Source organism: Calidris pugnax, unplaced genomic scaffold (assembly GCF_001431845.1).
Source record: "Calidris pugnax isolate Ruff unplaced genomic scaffold, ASM143184v1 scaffold9, whole genome shotgun sequence".
Taxonomy (NCBI): Eukaryota; Metazoa; Chordata; class Aves; order Charadriiformes; family Scolopacidae; genus Calidris; species Calidris pugnax.
In genome coordinates, this window is record NW_015090778.1 from 5159860 (window position 1) to 5176095 (window position 16236).

The following is a 16236-nucleotide window of genomic DNA, read 5'->3' on the forward strand; positions in this document are numbered from 1 at the left end:
GTCCGCTTCGCCGGGTGCCCGGGCTCTCCGTGCAGCCCCGCTCCGGCCAGCCCGGTTGTCGCCCCGGCCCGGCCGCGCTGGGGCTGCCCACACCCGGAGCCCCCCGTGCCCCAGCGCTCGCCGGGACACCGGCCTTGGCCCGCCCGTAAAACTTCCGAGATTTCTTGGCGGAGGTCGCGGCGGTGGCCCCTGCTCCATAACTTCCTGCTTTCGCCCTCAGCTCCCGGGCACGGCCCGGTAACGGGAGCTCCTGCAAGAGCGGGGGGCTCCCGGGAGCCGTCCCGGAGTGGCCCCTCGCACTGCTGCCGCCGCCTCCTGCCGTGGGAGATGTCCCTGCCTGCAACCTGGCCTTGCAGGTCTCCATCTGCTGCCGCTGGCTGGGAGCAGATGTGATGAATAAGAGTTGCAATGTCTCCTTTGGGACACACTGTTAGTGTTTTGTTTTCTTCTTTTTTTTTTTTTCCCTTCCAATCCCTGCTCATATTAAATATATCATGTTACTATTGGTTTGGGTTTTTTTTTTTCCTCCCCAAAGCTGTAGGAGCTTGATGGGCGAGGGAGCACGGTCCTTCTAACAAACAGCGAACAGGTGAGATGTGAAGGAGAAAGGGGTTGTTTAGCTTTTGTCTCAGGTCACCCTGCCATGGGAGCAAGCTGGCTGCTGACACCTCTCCTGGAGGTGAGGCTTAGCCTTGGCTTTGGAGAAAGGTTTGTGTGTTTGTATTTAGTGTTGTTAATGGTGTGGAGTGGCTGAAGTAGAGTTCTGGGTCGGACAAAGCTTTACGGATGGTGACGAGCTACGGGGACAGCTTCACCGAGGTGATAAAAGTTGTCCGTTGTAACGTGTTACTCCGTGGGGAACGCTGCTCTTTGTAGTCACCCGAGAGCACTTCAGTCAACTGGAATATCTTGCTTTACCAAGTCCCAGGTGAAGCTCAATGCCCAAAGCAGCTGCCTGGTGATTTTGGTTTTGACTGGGGAAGCTGGTGCTTCTGGCAAGCGGAATGCAAAGCGGTGGTACATCCCAAGGCTTCTCCGTGCATCCCAGCACGTTCCTTGTAAAGGCAGCCTGGTCCACGGAGGGGACAAGGATGATCTGTGCAAGTAGTGAGCAGTCCCTAATCCTGCTCGGTGCTGCCTGGAGCTGCCTGAGGGGCTCCGTTTAGTTTATGGTATTGAAAAGGGAGAAGAGTTCTCAAACACCCTCGTAGGATGGTGCTGAGGACCTTCTTTTATTTGGTTTTGAACAAATTACATCTGCCGTAACTACTGAGCGAAGAAAACTGTTGAAGGAGTTAAACCAGTTGAGAGTCCTGTATCTTCTAGTGGCTTTTTGGTACAGTAATGTCACTGGTACAGGGAATTGCTTATGGAAGAGGTGTGGCTTTTTTCTTGGCTGACGTGGAGGCTTGAGAGACTTCAAAGAGTAAGAGGTTTTAAACATATATAATGTAATGCAGTTCAAGCATGGCAATAAAAGTGATACTGCTGGTAGCCTGGGACCAGTAGTAGCTAAAAGTTTGATTTCAGTGCAGAAATTCTATGGAATCTCCAATTCTCATCTAAAAGTTTCTTCTAGCTAGATCTCTTTGTGTTGCTTTAAGAAGGAAATGCTTTCCTGGTTGACTCTGTTGACCCACTGTGTTTGGTGTAAAATGCTGCTCCAAAGTTCCAAGCCGCTCTTCCATTTGAATCATTCTTCTTTGGAGAAGTGGACAAAGAGTTTTGCATCATGGGCAGTAATGTTGGTCAGTGCAAAGACTTTGTTCTGCTGTTGCATTTTGCAACTTCATGTTGTCATGCTCCCGTGACAAGGAGAACACAATAGGAGTCGTAATGACACAAAAGGTTTGCACAATTAGTAAATTCGTTGCAAGTGGGCGGTCTCGGGTAACTCCAAGCACAAAGCTGTGAAAGGACATGAACTTGCCTGATTTATATGATTGGCTCTCAAATATTTTCTAAGAGTTCTTGGGGAATCTGTCTTTGATCTTTTATTTACTATTTTCTGTGTTTTGGGAGGGCGGGCACCTGTGTTGACACAGCCTGTTCAGTTATTTGTTTAACTGCCTGTCTTTCCGAGCTCACAAAAATAAATCCTTTAAACAGGCGGATCTTTTGGTGTGCCTCTGCTGGTGCCTGACTACTGTCTCCAAGGTGCATCTGAACACTCTCTGGTTTATAAAACTGGGAGTGCTGGGGGGGGAGCAGTTATTGGCAGCTGTGTTGTGTGAGAGAGATCTCTGCATGGTCTCGTTAAACTATGAGGTTAATGTTGTTAGAGCATCTTCCTGGTGAAGGGGGATGGTGTCTTACACTTCCAAGCTTCCCACGTCCTACAACAGTTCCTTCCCTTGCTCTTGCTGCTCTGCATGGCTTGTGCTTTCTTCTTGAGTGTCTGTTTTGATCGTGTGTTACAGCTGAGCATGATTGTAGAGATGAACTTTACAGTGGCTGCCCAGTTAAAGAATAACTAGGGGTTGTTTCATCGATTTCAGGCGAAAAGTGTTCTTAAACTTGTAATTCTGCAGTGAGTCATGTCTGATGAGTCGGATGGCTCCTGTAATCAATAAACTTGATAAAGCTAGTGTTTAAATGATGCTTTGATCAGTTTTTGTTGTTGTGAGATCCTTGGTGCTAAGGAATAGGTTTTTTTTCTGTACATCAAAAGGCTGAGAGAGCTGCGACTCTTTAGCCTGGAGAAGAGAAGGCTGAGGGGAGACCTTATTAGTGCTGACAAGTATCTAAAGGGTGGTTTGAGAGAGGATGGAGCTGGACTCTTTTCAGTGGTTCCCAGTGACAGGACGAGGGGCAACGGGCACAAGCTGGGACATAGGCAGTTCCATTCAAATCTGAGGAAGAACTTCTTTTGGGTGAAGGTGTCAGAGCACTGGAACAGGCTGCCCAGGGAGGGTGTGGAGTCCCCTTCTCTGGAGATTTTCAAGAACTGCCTGGATGCAGTCCTGAGTGATGTGCTATAGGCAGTCCTGCTTAGGCAGGGAGTTGGACTAGAGGATCTCTAGAAGGTCCCTTCCAACTCCAACAATTCCGTGATTCTGTGGTTGGATCTGGCCTCTGTTGTGTTGCTGCTGAGTGTGTTGGTAACAGGAATAATGCAAATTTCTGGCCGCAGGAGGAAACCTAGTTCAGACAAGGCCATGGCGATGACTGTTTGTTATAGGAGCACTGGCTGCTTGTAGTTCAAACAAAGCTTGTTGATAAGGCCTCTTTTATTTTAGCAGATTGGATCTGGCCTCTGTTCTGTTGCTGCTGAGTGTGTTGGTAACAGGAATAATGCAAATTTCTGGCCGCAGGAGGAAACCTAGTTCAGACAAGGCCATGGCGATGACTGTTTGTTATAGGAGCACTGGCTGCTTGTAGTTCAAACAAAGCTTGTTGATAAGGCCTCTTTTATTTTAGCAGAGTTGATAAAGTATTATCAGATGCATAGGTAGGAGTTCTCCCTTTAAGGACCTGTGAGCAGGAAAGGCTGATGAGGAAGGAATGAAAAGGAGACCTAAAGCAAGGCAAAATTTAAGAGCTCTTGAGATACCCAGTGGCATTTTGAAAAGAAAGCTGTTGGACTATATCCCACTGAAAACCTCTTCAAGTTTAGTAAAGGTTGCCCAGGAAGAACACAGATGGTACCTTGCAACTCTCCTGCATGAGCAAAATAAACTCATTATGGGTATGTTTGTGGGGTTAACGTGGGACCATATCCACACTTAATGCTGTCTATGTAGTAAAAACTTCTGACCTGGGTCCAGAAGAACACAGATGGTACCTTGCAACTCTCCTACATGAGCAAAATAAACTCATTATGGGTATGTTTGTGGGGTTAACGTGGGACCATATCCACACTTAATGCTGTCTATGTAGTAAAAACTTCTGACCTGGGCTTCTTCATCTTGTAAGACTGGAATAACTTGTGTGATTGGGCCTTACAACATTGGCTCTCTTATGCTTTTGGCTGGAAATGCCATTATCGTGGCACGACATAAGCAAAAATTGCAACAAATTTGTACAAAGGATAATTCTCCTGCAGCCCTGTGTCTAGTTAATGGAGAAAATCCAGAGTGTCTCAGCAAGCTGTGCGTGGATATCAAGACATGTTGCTGTGTGCAAAAGCAATGAAGACAGAGCAAAACATGGAGCTCTGGTGGGACTGCTAACGCATAGCAGTGAGGAACAATTAATGCTTCTCCTAGGAAGAAGCGTTTGACCTTCTGTTGAATATGTCTGTTGCGAGACAGACGTGTACTTGCCATAAATCTCAGCATCTAAAATGAACTGAGCTGAGCAAGGAAGCCAGAATGAAATCTGGTTTCGATGTTAACTGCTCCTTAGTCTGTGATTGGAAACAGGATTGTGCTTTCATTGCCTTTCTGTGTGAACAGTGAAGGGCTTTTGTTTCGTGGCTGGATCTAATCATATTTAGCTAAGCATTCAGCTAACGAAGCACCAGGAGCTTGATGTACAGGGCACTCTGAGCTTTGCTGTCAGGTGGCCGTGTACTGACTATGAGCAATTGGGATTGACTCAGCTTTGGGCTATTGTTGCCTATAAACAGCTGACCTCAATGCATCTTAGAAGAATAGAATGTTGCACATAGTTTCTGGTAAGAGACTCATCTTTGAAAACCTAAAGAATTGTTTCTCTGGAAAATAAGAACATTAGATACATGCAGACCTGGCATGGCTTCAGAGGCTACTGGAGAATTCCTCTCTGGCTACTGGTAGCCACAACTGTTACCATATGGTTGTTAATGCTGACTGGCAGATAGCTGCAGAGCACATGGGCTTGGAGTTTTATGTAAGACACTAAAGGTGTGTGGGAGAGAAACTGGTCTGCTAATATGTAAATGTGCATCTGGAAGATAAGATTACACAGATTGTGGAATCTTTTTGTTTTTCTAGAATTGGAAAAGGCGCTTGCTCATTGTACTAAAAAGAAAATTATTCTCATTCATAAGAGCCTTGTAAACTTGTAAGAATAATTCTGCTTGGACAATCTGTGCTACAGTGGATGCTGTTCTCTTCACTGTTTCTTCTTTTGCCTTTCCTCAAAACTGCTTTTTGTCTCATCTCCCATGCTGTGCCACTCAGGAACTCTTTGGTCAGGCGTGAAACCCTGATACAAGTCAATGAGAAATGACTTGTGTAGCCTGCCTTGTCTGATCGTAATGGGCACATCAGCTTGCCAGGATGACGTTTCTTCAAGTGAGTTTCTACTTGATTCTGAACTACTCTGCTCCTTAGCCAGTTGAGCAAGTTGTTGTGGGCTGGAGTGTGAATTCTAGATGTCTTGCATAAGCAGGTTAAAACAGCACGCTTCTAGATGCAATTAATATTTCAGGATAAAACATTCTAGCAGGGTGTTAAATATAAAGTTGGGACTCTCTGAAATCAAGCCCACTCTTCCCCTTGCTTTGCTTGTAGTGGTGAGTTTGTCTCTGCTGGCAGAACTGAGGAGGTCTCTTTTCTAAAGTGGCGAGGGTAATTAGTAGAGTTTCTCTGTGGGTTTGCCTAGTTTAACAGGTACAGGATATTGATTGACAGTGGGAAAGGGTGCGTCTCTTTGGCACTTTCCTTTCCTTGTCTGGCTAAGGGCAAACTGGGTGTTATACATGGGTGTGATACACTCTCCTTGCATAGCACAGCAGCTTCTCACTGCTCTGGAGCTTTGTGAACTTGAAGAGACATATTTACACAAGGCTATATTTACTCTTTCTCCCAGGAATGTCTGGTGAAAGAAGACTTACGATCTGATACAATTTTTGAAACTTCAGTTAAAGTACCTAAATCATTGTAGAAGGATATACTTCCCTTGTTTATGTATTCCACTTGCATTCTTCCCTCTTTTTGGGGTTCCCTGCTATATGTGGTTTTGTGCACATTCTGCATGTGCTGATGCAGTGGCTCATGGACACAGATGCCTGTAGCTGCCTGCTCAGAGCTACTTTTCTCTGTGGTGAGTGGAGATGCTAGTGATTCTAGGTGGGGACTAAGCGACTCAGGCTCTTGGTGCTGATGTGATCTGCTGGTCCTCTCAGCCAGGGCTGCATTGCAGTCCTCTTACTGAGCTCCGGACAGTACTGTGGAGGTGGCTGCAGATTTTAGAGTGTGAGCAGGAAAGGTAAAAGGGGAGTAATGCACTGAAGAGGTGCAAGTTCTAGCTCAGGGAATTTCTAAAGGGACTTCTCAAAATACAGCTATGGAGCATCCTGTTTATAATAGCATTTCCTTTTTTTGGTCCTTCACAGCTGGTAAGGCCTTGCTAGAAACCATTTGAAAAACAACTCGGGCTCCTCAGGAATGGCTGGCTGATTTCAGTCATTAACCAAAGACCATGGTTATTGGCAGGAACATACAGACAGCCGCCGTGTTTGTTAGCTCTGTATAGACGGGCTATGAAATCTCTCCAGCCCCACAGTTTGAACAAGGGCCTGAGGCCCTCTGTTCACATGGCAGTCCCTTTGGCGCTCCTGGTCCTTTTCTGGGAAAGCCAGTAGCCTTCTCCCCCCTGCTCCCCGTGTTGCTGCACCTGTGTATGGACCTCTTCTGATGATGGGTTACTACAGAATTTCTGTACTGATTCTTCATTACACCTTAGAAGTTCTGGCCCCCACTGTTCGTGTGCATCATGTACAGAGTAGCTGTAAATTGCTATAATTTCCTGTCCAACACATTAAAATAAAATACTAAGTGGAGTGTCCAACAGCTGCTTCATGAACAGCTGAGCTTTCTGTACACTGGAAACTGGAGCTTGTGAGAGATGGCCAGGGCAGGCAGGAGCACTTATCCCAAGGCAAGTTGTCAGGATGTGATTCAAACCTTTGCTCTTGAGTTGGCAGAGTTTTACTTGTCACTTAGCACCTCTGCAGGGGGGAGATGTGACAAAGAATCTCTTGAGCTGTACAGAAGCTACCTCAGAAGGCTGTAGCCTGGTATCCCCAGTGTGATTGCTAGGTTACAAGTCAGGTCTAATTTGTCCTGCTTGGATCCTCTTGGTGCTGTGAGAGACAAGGCAGTGAGATTTACTGAAAGGCTTGTGCTTCTAAGCTGCACATTGAACTGCAGGTGCAAAATTTCCTTCCCCTACCCCCACCTTGAGCAGGGAGTTAGGCTTGATATTTTACAAAAGCAAGTTAATAATTAATGCAGCTACCCTGCAGGCAGCACAGCGCCCTTTCTGCCGTACCCATGGAGCGAGCTGAAAATGTGATTCTTTCTCTTTTTAGCTCAATAGCTGGAGGGTTACCTGGGGTGAAAACTGATACTGGTCAATAATGCCTGTGAGCCTGGGAGTTAGCCTTTAGATTGGGTTTGTCTAATTGTTTATGCAAATGCTGCAGTTTTGCTTGCCTCTTCTTTGGAGAAGGTCAACTGAAGCGATCACAGAATGGCCAAGTGTAAAAACACTTCTAAAATCCTCTTGGCTTTTCTGTACTGGTTTGCTGTAGCACTGTGGAAATGGTATTGTGTAAGTCCTGCATCAGAGATGCCGCTCTGTGGTGGTATCAGGTTTTAGTTACTCGATAGTGATGTTGTCTCATTCTGCTCTGGCTGATTTGTGTTACCCGCTAAACCAAAATAAATAACCTACTTCTGCTTGCTTCTCTTCTCAGGCTGCTTTTGTTTATGTGGCTTTGCTCTTTTTTTTTTTGTTAGGATTTTTGGTGCCAAGATACTACAGCAAGGAAGATGAGAAGGTTCTTAAGACCCGGACATGATCCAGTGAGAGAAAGGCTTAAACGTGACCTTTTCCAGTTTAACAAGGTACGGTGCTTTCCTCAAACTCCCAAGGCGTATGCGTGCAAGGCAAATCTGTCCTGAGCCACAGCACAGTGTAAAGGGAAGGGAAAACTACTCAAGTGTGGGTGGAAAAGTTAAATTTAGGAGGGGTGGTTTGTTCTCTTTTCAATTCTGTCCTTTTTTTTCCCCAATGTGCCTGACTAGTTTTCTTCAAGCTCATGAGCATGTTCTCAATTCTGGCTTTCGTTTTTAAGAAAAAGGATATTGTTGTGCTGTTGAGTGGCACTTGCTGAAAGAAGAGATCTTCATGGAGCTTTTACATACTCTGAGTGTTCTGTAGTTTGTCCTGCGATGTGCTCTGACTACTTATGTTATAGGTAGTCTTTGTAGTGCCCCTATGGAAGTAAATATTTTTCTAAAGATGCGCATAAGCCACAGCTTGTGATGCAGCTGAAGCCACAGTTGTCTGTGATTATACTTTGGGTTTATAAGTATACCTCTGTTTTTAAATGTGAATTTAAAAGTCTGTGGTAGAAATATGGTAGCACCTAGGCAGCACAATGGCCATTAATAATGAATTTAGTATTATCTTAGCCTGAATCCGTATCTAGTTTTTTTCCTTCCCCTGTGAAGAGGAAACAGCGATGGCTGTGCTATCTATCCAACACTCTGGGCATTTTTCTTTGGAGCCCTGGCCAGGAACATAGTGCTTTCATCTTTGTAAATGCCTGCTATTAATTCATTGCTAGGCTAATGGCTACTTAGGCCTTCATTGGATATTAGAAATATATTTGTAGGTTTTCTACTTCCAAGGCTTAAATGGAATTTTGCTGAGAAGTATAATGGATAAATGAAGTCAGCCTAGGAAATAACCTCCTTGATTCATTAAAATTGTAGTGTAGATGCATACTTAAAGTGGAACTTTGGATGTTTGAGATGAATGATTTAATGTAATTTGGTACTAAACCGCACCATTTCCGTGCATATCACCCTCCTCCTATTGGGGAGACATAAAGGACTTAAGGGTTCTTCAGGCCTATTTTCTGCTGCTACTGTGAGGAAATGCTGGTGCAGATGCAATAAAAATGTCAATAAATAAAGGCCAGGGTTGAGTTGCTTGCATTTAACTGAATGCAATGTCAGCTTCAGAAGACATCCCAGAGATGGGTCAGAATTGTTTATAAGGATATAAAATTGTATATACCTTGGAAAAAACCTTTGCTATTACAGGGATGTCTCTCCCTTGAATATGCTTTTCTCTTATGAGAAAGTTTGGCCAAGCTGTACTTGCCAGAGACAGACTAATTTGGATGATGCAAAACAGAGTTGAAAGAACTGGCTTTTGCAGGAGAGGGAAACTTCCAAATATATTAGAAGTTGGCATTAGGAGTTGTGACTCCATTTGATTCAGTCCTGAAGGTAAAAATTGCATCTCGTTTCTAGGGAGTCGACTGCTTTGGACACTTCCTAATGGTTTACTCTCATTAGCAACTTGGTAATTAAAGGCCTCGCAAAATGCATTTGCACTTTTAAGCCACAGTAGCTTGTTCTTTTCTAACAAGAATCGGAAAGAGAGTCAACATTAGACCATTACATTATAGCAGAATCTTTTTCATTATACTTTTCTCTTGCATAAAGTGCTGCTTTTTTTTTTTTCCCCAAGTCTTATGCGTCCCATTCCAGTATTTCCAGAGATAATGCATCATTTGAAAGCCTCTACCCTTTGATAAAATAAACATCTACTCACAGCTAGGTAAACTGAGAAGATTGGGGTAAGTCAGACCTTAATTCTGACTTGTTGAAGGTTGTGGTTTCAAGGAACCAAGAAACGTGGTACTTTCTGTCCCAGCACTGTCCTTGTCTTGTCCTGTGCCTGTAATGCAAGCACATTAGTGCTGGTAAGCAAGTTCTTAAATACTTGTTATTTGAGATCTTTGAAACACCTCTGGTTAAGAACCTGCTTGGGAAATATTTTGTGGGACTATGAAGTTGCTGATCAGAGAAATTGCACAGTGTATTTGCACCTCTTCGGTGTGTGACTCCCTGTGATGCTGGTGGTGACTAAATGGAAGGTCTGTACCTTAAAAGTGCTGGGGATTCCTGCCCTCATTTTATTGTTTACACTGAAGCTGAATATGAATGCATAATTCTACACAAGTTTAGTGTTAATACAATGGAATGTGTTTGGCCATGCTGACCTAGTAATGGACTTCAATTTGAAAAGTCTTTTTAATTGGTGCTGGTGGATTTTTTTGTTTGTTTGTTTACTCCCTCAATTTTCAATAGGTTGCAATCTTTTTCCTGTTTCCCTCCTGCATTTCTGTTCTGGATAAGAGGTGGTCTAGATGGTTTTAAAGGACTGATTTGTCACTGGACTAGCTCTTCAAAGTGCCCCCAAACTTGTGTTTGTTTCAACAAACACCTTCCTAAATTCTGCTAGTCGCTTAGCTTTGCATATCTGTTTCTCTCTATGAGTAAGAACTTCCCATACTTGTGTGTACCTGTTGCAAGAATCTGTTTTTAGCTCAGTGGATAGAATGAAGGATAAGGTATGTGGACTTGGCAGTCGTCGTCTTTAAGTTTATCCTGCTTTTGGAAGTAGTATTTGGATGCCTTTGGCTCAGTCCAACCCCTGCAGAACAAACATGTTCAGGCTGGCATTGTCAGACTAGCTGATGGGTAACACACAGGTGAACCAGCCTGTCTTACAGCTGAATGTTACCAAACTGGGAACATTGCATTTAATTTATGGCTTTGTGTTTTTTTGCCTCTTTTCAGTCTTCCTAACCCTTTGCTAGTAGGTGTGATGGATAGCTTACCTTAAATACTGTATTAGTCTCTATGCAAAGTAGATTTAACACGTACAGGCTTCATTGTTTCTTCAAAAGACACGTTAACAAAGGTACAGGGTTTGTATTGCCTGTGGTTGGGTTTGTCTCTGCTTTGTCATAACAATCTGAGAGGAGAAGCAGAGAGAAATGAAAAGAAGGAAGACAGCACTGAATTTCACCTGCACAGCTTTAGTGTGGGCTGGGAACAACTGTTAAGTTTGGCCGCATTTTTCCTGCAGTAAATATGACTGACATGAAGCATTTCTGTTAGTTAATGCTGCTGACATCAGGCTTACTTTTACCGAGAATGACAAATCTGTGGTCTGAGGAAAATGAAAACGAAAGCTCCTACCTTTCCTCCAAGAAACAAAGGCCCTTTTGAAGAGGAAGGGCACATTGTGGGCACTCTGGTTTCTTATTTCAGTTCTTCTGAAAGGCTCCATTGTAACCTTGCCTGCCTTCTTCCCCCCTCGCTCCCCCTTGCTGGGTTTACCTGCTGAGCAGGTGAAAGGATTGGCTGATGAAGGCTGCCTAAGAGAGGGGAGGGAGGGCAGGCAGCCGAAAAGCTGACTTGATGTGGTTTAACAACTGCGTGTAAATAAGTGCAAGAAAAAAGATCTAGGTAATCAGTGTAGTGAATGTGAATGCCAGGCCCTGGTGGTGTCAAATGCAGCCAAAAAGCCACTCCAATGCCTTTCTCGCCTGGCTGTGGAAATAATTGAACGACACAGGAGGGAGTTATCTTCATTACATCTTATGGGCACCTTGGTTGAGGGTTCAAAGCTATCAGAAACCATTAGCACATTTACTTTACTGCCTAAGTGGTTGTGTAACACACCGTGGTTGTTACGGATACTCCCTTCCTGTGCTTTTGCGTGTGGCCTTCTGGTACTAACAGTTTACAGATACTGTAGCTTTGGCAAATTTGTCTATGGGATGTGTGGGTACTTCAAACTTTCTATAGAAGGAAAACCTAGGGAAAAACATCACCCTCCTTTTATTAGGACTGAATGGTATATGCTTGGTTATGCAGGTCATAGGTCTTCTACTTGAAAATTAAAGCTTTTATTGACTTGTCTAGTGTGTTGACAAATTAACACATCAAACCCAAGATATAATTAGGCCAATATTAAGGCTAATATTGACAGCATCTGAACAGGGAGTACAGTATTGTGTAAGTCATGGTTTTCTATTATGAGAATTGTGGCTAAAGCCTTCTCTTCTGGGCTGGAAGAAATCTCAATTGATATTTCATTGAAAATAGCACCTAGTTGTGCTGATGACGTGACAGTGTAGTGACTGTGAACAAGTTGAAACCAAAGCTAACAGCGGAGTTACACTGGTGTTTCCCTAAAAAGTTCTTCAATTTCTTTTGGGGATGGGTGGAAAGGTGTCTACTGCCCTATGTTCAATTCAATTAAATGTCTGATTTGTTGATAAGGTAACATGTCACCTTGAATGTTCTTCCCAGAATTGTATAATCTACTTCATACTCCCACAACTTTGACAACTAGGAAGCTTTTCTGTGTTGTCTCAGTAGCTGTCACGGTACAGAGAAATTCCTCTTTGCCTCTGCTGGATTAGAAAACGGCCCTGTTTCAATTCTGGGTCCATAGATAAGTTCCTAATTTCATAAACTCTCCTCTAGGAAGTTTTATATGTGTAGCTAAGCAAAGGTTGGTTTGCAACAACTTCAAGGGTGATGTTAAAAAGATTGACTTCTCAAATTTATTTTTAATAATACAAACTTAATACTTAACTCACCTTTTTGGAATATTAAGAAGTAAGGCTGGATATTAAGTTATCATAAAGGGAAATAAACTCAGTGGTCTTGGAGAGCCAGTAGCACTAATCTCAGTTTACTACCTATAAAAGGTTAAAAATGAGTAACTACTCCTTTGCCCAGTCTTATGAGTTGGCAAGCAGAAAATTTGGAAATGCTTCAGTATTTCCAATTTTGTCTCTTAAAATGGCTCATCTTCCTCTAATAGACCTCAGACTGGGGTAACTGATGATTTAGAGGAAGGACATCTATTTTTAAAATTTATGAATTGTGAGTAAATGGCTAAAACTGAAGCAGTCTGGCAGACTATGGAGTCAGCCATATCCTCCTATGCCTGTGTTTTTGAGCAGGACCAGTAAAAGGCATTAAACTACTTTGTAGCAGCTGGGAGCACCTCAGGCTCATGGCCTGACCACAGAAATGAAACTGGCTTTTTTTGATTCTCCTGCAAGGGATTAAGTTGGGAAATCACTATGCAGGAAATAAAGTCCAGGTGTTACTTTTAGGTTGAATAAACCATAAAGCCAAGTGATGTGGTAGCTGTCTCGAGGACATGATGGAAATGAGGATGGGAGTGAGATGCAAGTGCTTACTTCTGTAGATGGAATAGATGGAAGGTTCTTTGCTGCTGTTTCTTTTTTCTTTCTTTTTTTTTTTTTTTCATGAGTGTTTTCAGGCTGTTTTGTAACAAATTCCTATTCTGCAGCTGACCAGCTTGCCTTAGAAGAACATATTTTCCAGAAGCTGGGACTGTAAGGATGACAAGGTTTTCCGGGAAGTAGCCCTATTACTCTTTGGGCACACAAATCCCTCTTTACATGCCTGTATGTTATTGAACACTCATGCATAGTTGTTTTGTTTAAACAATGATAATAGCTGTACATTAGCACTTCTAAAAACTTTTACAAGCAGCTTGGTTGCATCCTGTAAGTATGGCAGAATGTAGTGTGTATATAGATGTATATTCCATAGTGTGTACATATATTTGCTGTGCTAAGCGTGGTGGGTACAACATGCTCCAAATGTTCCTCTTAGTGCAGCGTAAATTCTACTTTAGGGAAGCCACTAAAGGCCAAGCAACATACTGCCCATGATAGTGACTGACATCTCTTTATTAGCAAATGGCTTTGAATTAGTCTGAGGTGCCCTAGCAGGTTCCTGCTCTCGTTAAATTCCAGTCTTCCTTGTGCTACCTCTGGAAAATGGATTTCAGCTACATTAGTTTTCCTGACTGCCCCACAGGGGAGATCTGTTTAGTTTTCTTGATGAGCACTGATGTTCACTCAATAGTTCTTCATAGCTTTGCACCATTTCTCGATGTCAATCAACAGGAGGAGGTCATGAAGGCTGACCTGTGTGGAATTTGGCAGATAATATACTGCCCACGATAGTGACTGACATCTCTTTATTAGCAAATGGCTTTGAATTAGTCTGAGGTGCCCTAGCAGGTTCCTGCTCTCGTTAAATTCCAGTGTTCCTTGTGCTACCTCTGGAAAATGGATTTCAGCTACATTAGTTTTCCTGACTGCCCCACAGGGGAGATCTGTTTAGTTTTCTTGATGAGCACTGATGTTCACTCAATAGTTCTTCATAGCTTTGCACCATTTCTCGATGTCAATCAACAGGAGGAGGTCATGAAGGCTGACCTGTGTGGAATTTGGCAGATAAAGCTGACCTTACAATATGCTGGTTTTGTGTCAGACTTTGAAATGTGCTGAGCAGTTGGTTTACAGAAGTAAAGTTGATGTGGAGTGATGGAGAGTATTGTGGTGACTGAGCGAGCAGTGCTTATGCAGAGTTATTTATAATCTTAACATAAAGAGCTGCTCGTGTTACTGTTTTCAAAATATTTCTCTTTCATTTCTGTTACACTTCTGCATATCCTGGCTGCGGAGCCAGGAGTTCTTGGAATAGGCTCATCCTTAGACTGTTGTTCAGCAAATGTAACCTGTGTTTGAACACTTTTCAACAGAAAAAGCTGCCATTAAGTGCTCTATTTCTGACTAACATGCCATATTTAACTTCTGATTTTTAGCTGTATACAACAATGCCCATGAAACATGCTGTTGATCATGATTTTTCTTTCTCTCTACCAGACCGTGGAACATGGATTTCCCCATCAACCCAGTGCACTGGGCTATAGCCCATTTCTCCGCCTCATGGCCATTGGAACGCGATCGGGAGCCATCAAACTGTATTCTTTTGAACAAATGTGGCTAAATTTCTCTGACGCATCAGAATATGCATCTTTGAAGACACTGTAAAAAGTTAGACTAAGTATAAATTTGCGGTCAAGGGGTTTTGGAACATTGGAAGAGTTTGCCTAGGTTTGGAGTGATTTGAATCTGATCGGAATGGGGTTATCTTGCTAAGAGCTGATCTGTAGCTCAAACAGAAGCTGAGCTGATGCAGATACTAGTCAAGAGTCTTTGCTCTTGCTATGCAGAAGGTCAGACTAGACCAGGCCTAAGTTTAGCAATCCTTCATGTTGTAAATTCCAGGCTTGTTTAAATATTTGGGGCAGGGTTCCTTTTTTTTTTTTTTAAAAGCAATTCTTAAAACTGAACTCATAAATGCTTTCAGCTTCTCGAGTTTTTCACCATCCAGGCATTAAAGATCTGAACTTTGAAGGTGGTGACTTTTTATTTTTTTAGCTAATGACGTCCAGCCTGATTTTTATGTATATGTGAGGCACTGAGGTGATTCCAATGGCACAGTACCAGTTAGGCAAGCTGTAAAACAGGCACATCACTCAGCCCAGAAAGGAAAAGTTGGTGCTCTCTCTGCCTGCTTAATCATTCATTCCCAGTGGTGTTTGTGTTCAGAGGCTGGACTCCGCATGCGGGCGGCAGCCATCTGTCTCTTGGTTACAAATTAGTTAAGCAGGATTGTAGTGTCTGGGAAACCACTAAACATCCCTGAGAAAAAACAGGGTCCGGGCACCTCTTCTGCATATGCTCAAAGGATGAAGTAAACTGCCATGTTTCTCCTGGAGTGTGTGTAACAGGCCACAAGCATATAAAATCAAAGTAGATTTGGATTGGTTCTTTTCAGTTCAGATCGCTAACAGTAAAACGTGGTTTCAAACTAATCTCTTTTCATCTTGCTTGCTAGCAAGCTTCTTATCAATTAATTGTAGCTGTGGGTCATCTTAAATACTGTAGATCCTCAACAATCTCTTCAGATATGGTGCTCCTGGGGTGGAGTTCATGGGTTTACATGAAGAAAACAATACTGTAATGCAGATTCACTTTATACCTGATCAGGTAAGTGTATTTTCAGTCCCTCTGTGACTCATGCAGACCTCCTCTAAACAGGTGTTGAGTTTGTTCCAGGTAACTGGGCTCCTATTACCAAGTATATTCAAATGTTGCTTGGCCAGGAAGGCTTATCCCAGTGTATTTTGTGCTCTCAGCAGCACTTGTTGCTGTGGAGATGCTTGGTAAAACTTAGGAGTGGCATTATTGTTTGTTAGTCATTTATCTCAAGCAACATATTGGGAATGGTAATAAGGCCAAAATAGTTCGGGCAATCTGCCGCAAAACCGAGAATTTCCTTTTCCATGTGCAGCCCCTATTCTTTCAGCAGGACTGGGTGGTCTTTCTTCTGCAGAAGAGATAGAACAGTAGCTGCTGCTGAACTGATTTAATTATTTTCATGAGTTCAGAACAGCACTGCTAACCTCACCGGCTGTTGAGCTTGTTGCCTTTGTGTTTAGGGGTATTGAATCTTCTGATCGGAATGGGGTTATCTTGCTAAGAGCTGATCTGTAGCTCAAACAGAAGCTGAGCTGATGCAGATACTAGTCAAGAGTCTTTGCTCTTGCTATGCAGAAGGTCAGACTAGACCAGGCCTAAGTTTAGCAATC

General features: G+C 43.2%; 1 protein-coding gene across 3 annotated transcripts in view; it reads left to right on the plus strand.

The window, feature by feature from the left end:
- LLGL2 (lethal giant larvae homolog 2 (Drosophila)) overlaps nt 1-16236 on the plus strand; it is a 37235-nt gene that overhangs the window by 656 nt on the left and 20343 nt on the right. Inside the window, exons 1-4 of one of the 3 annotated variants that reach the window (XM_014952537.1) lie at nt 7194-7482; nt 7671-7778; nt 14465-14562; nt 15553-15634. In XM_014952537.1, coding sequence (XP_014808023.1) covers nt 7402-7482; nt 7671-7778; nt 14465-14562; nt 15553-15634 — 369 coding nt within the window. In that variant the 5' untranslated portion in view covers nt 7194-7401. Of the gene's footprint in view, nt 1-7193; nt 7483-7670; nt 7779-14464; nt 14563-15552; nt 15635-16236 lie in introns of those variants that run through there. The other 2 variants (XM_014952548.1, XM_014952556.1) reach the window with 2 other exon arrangements.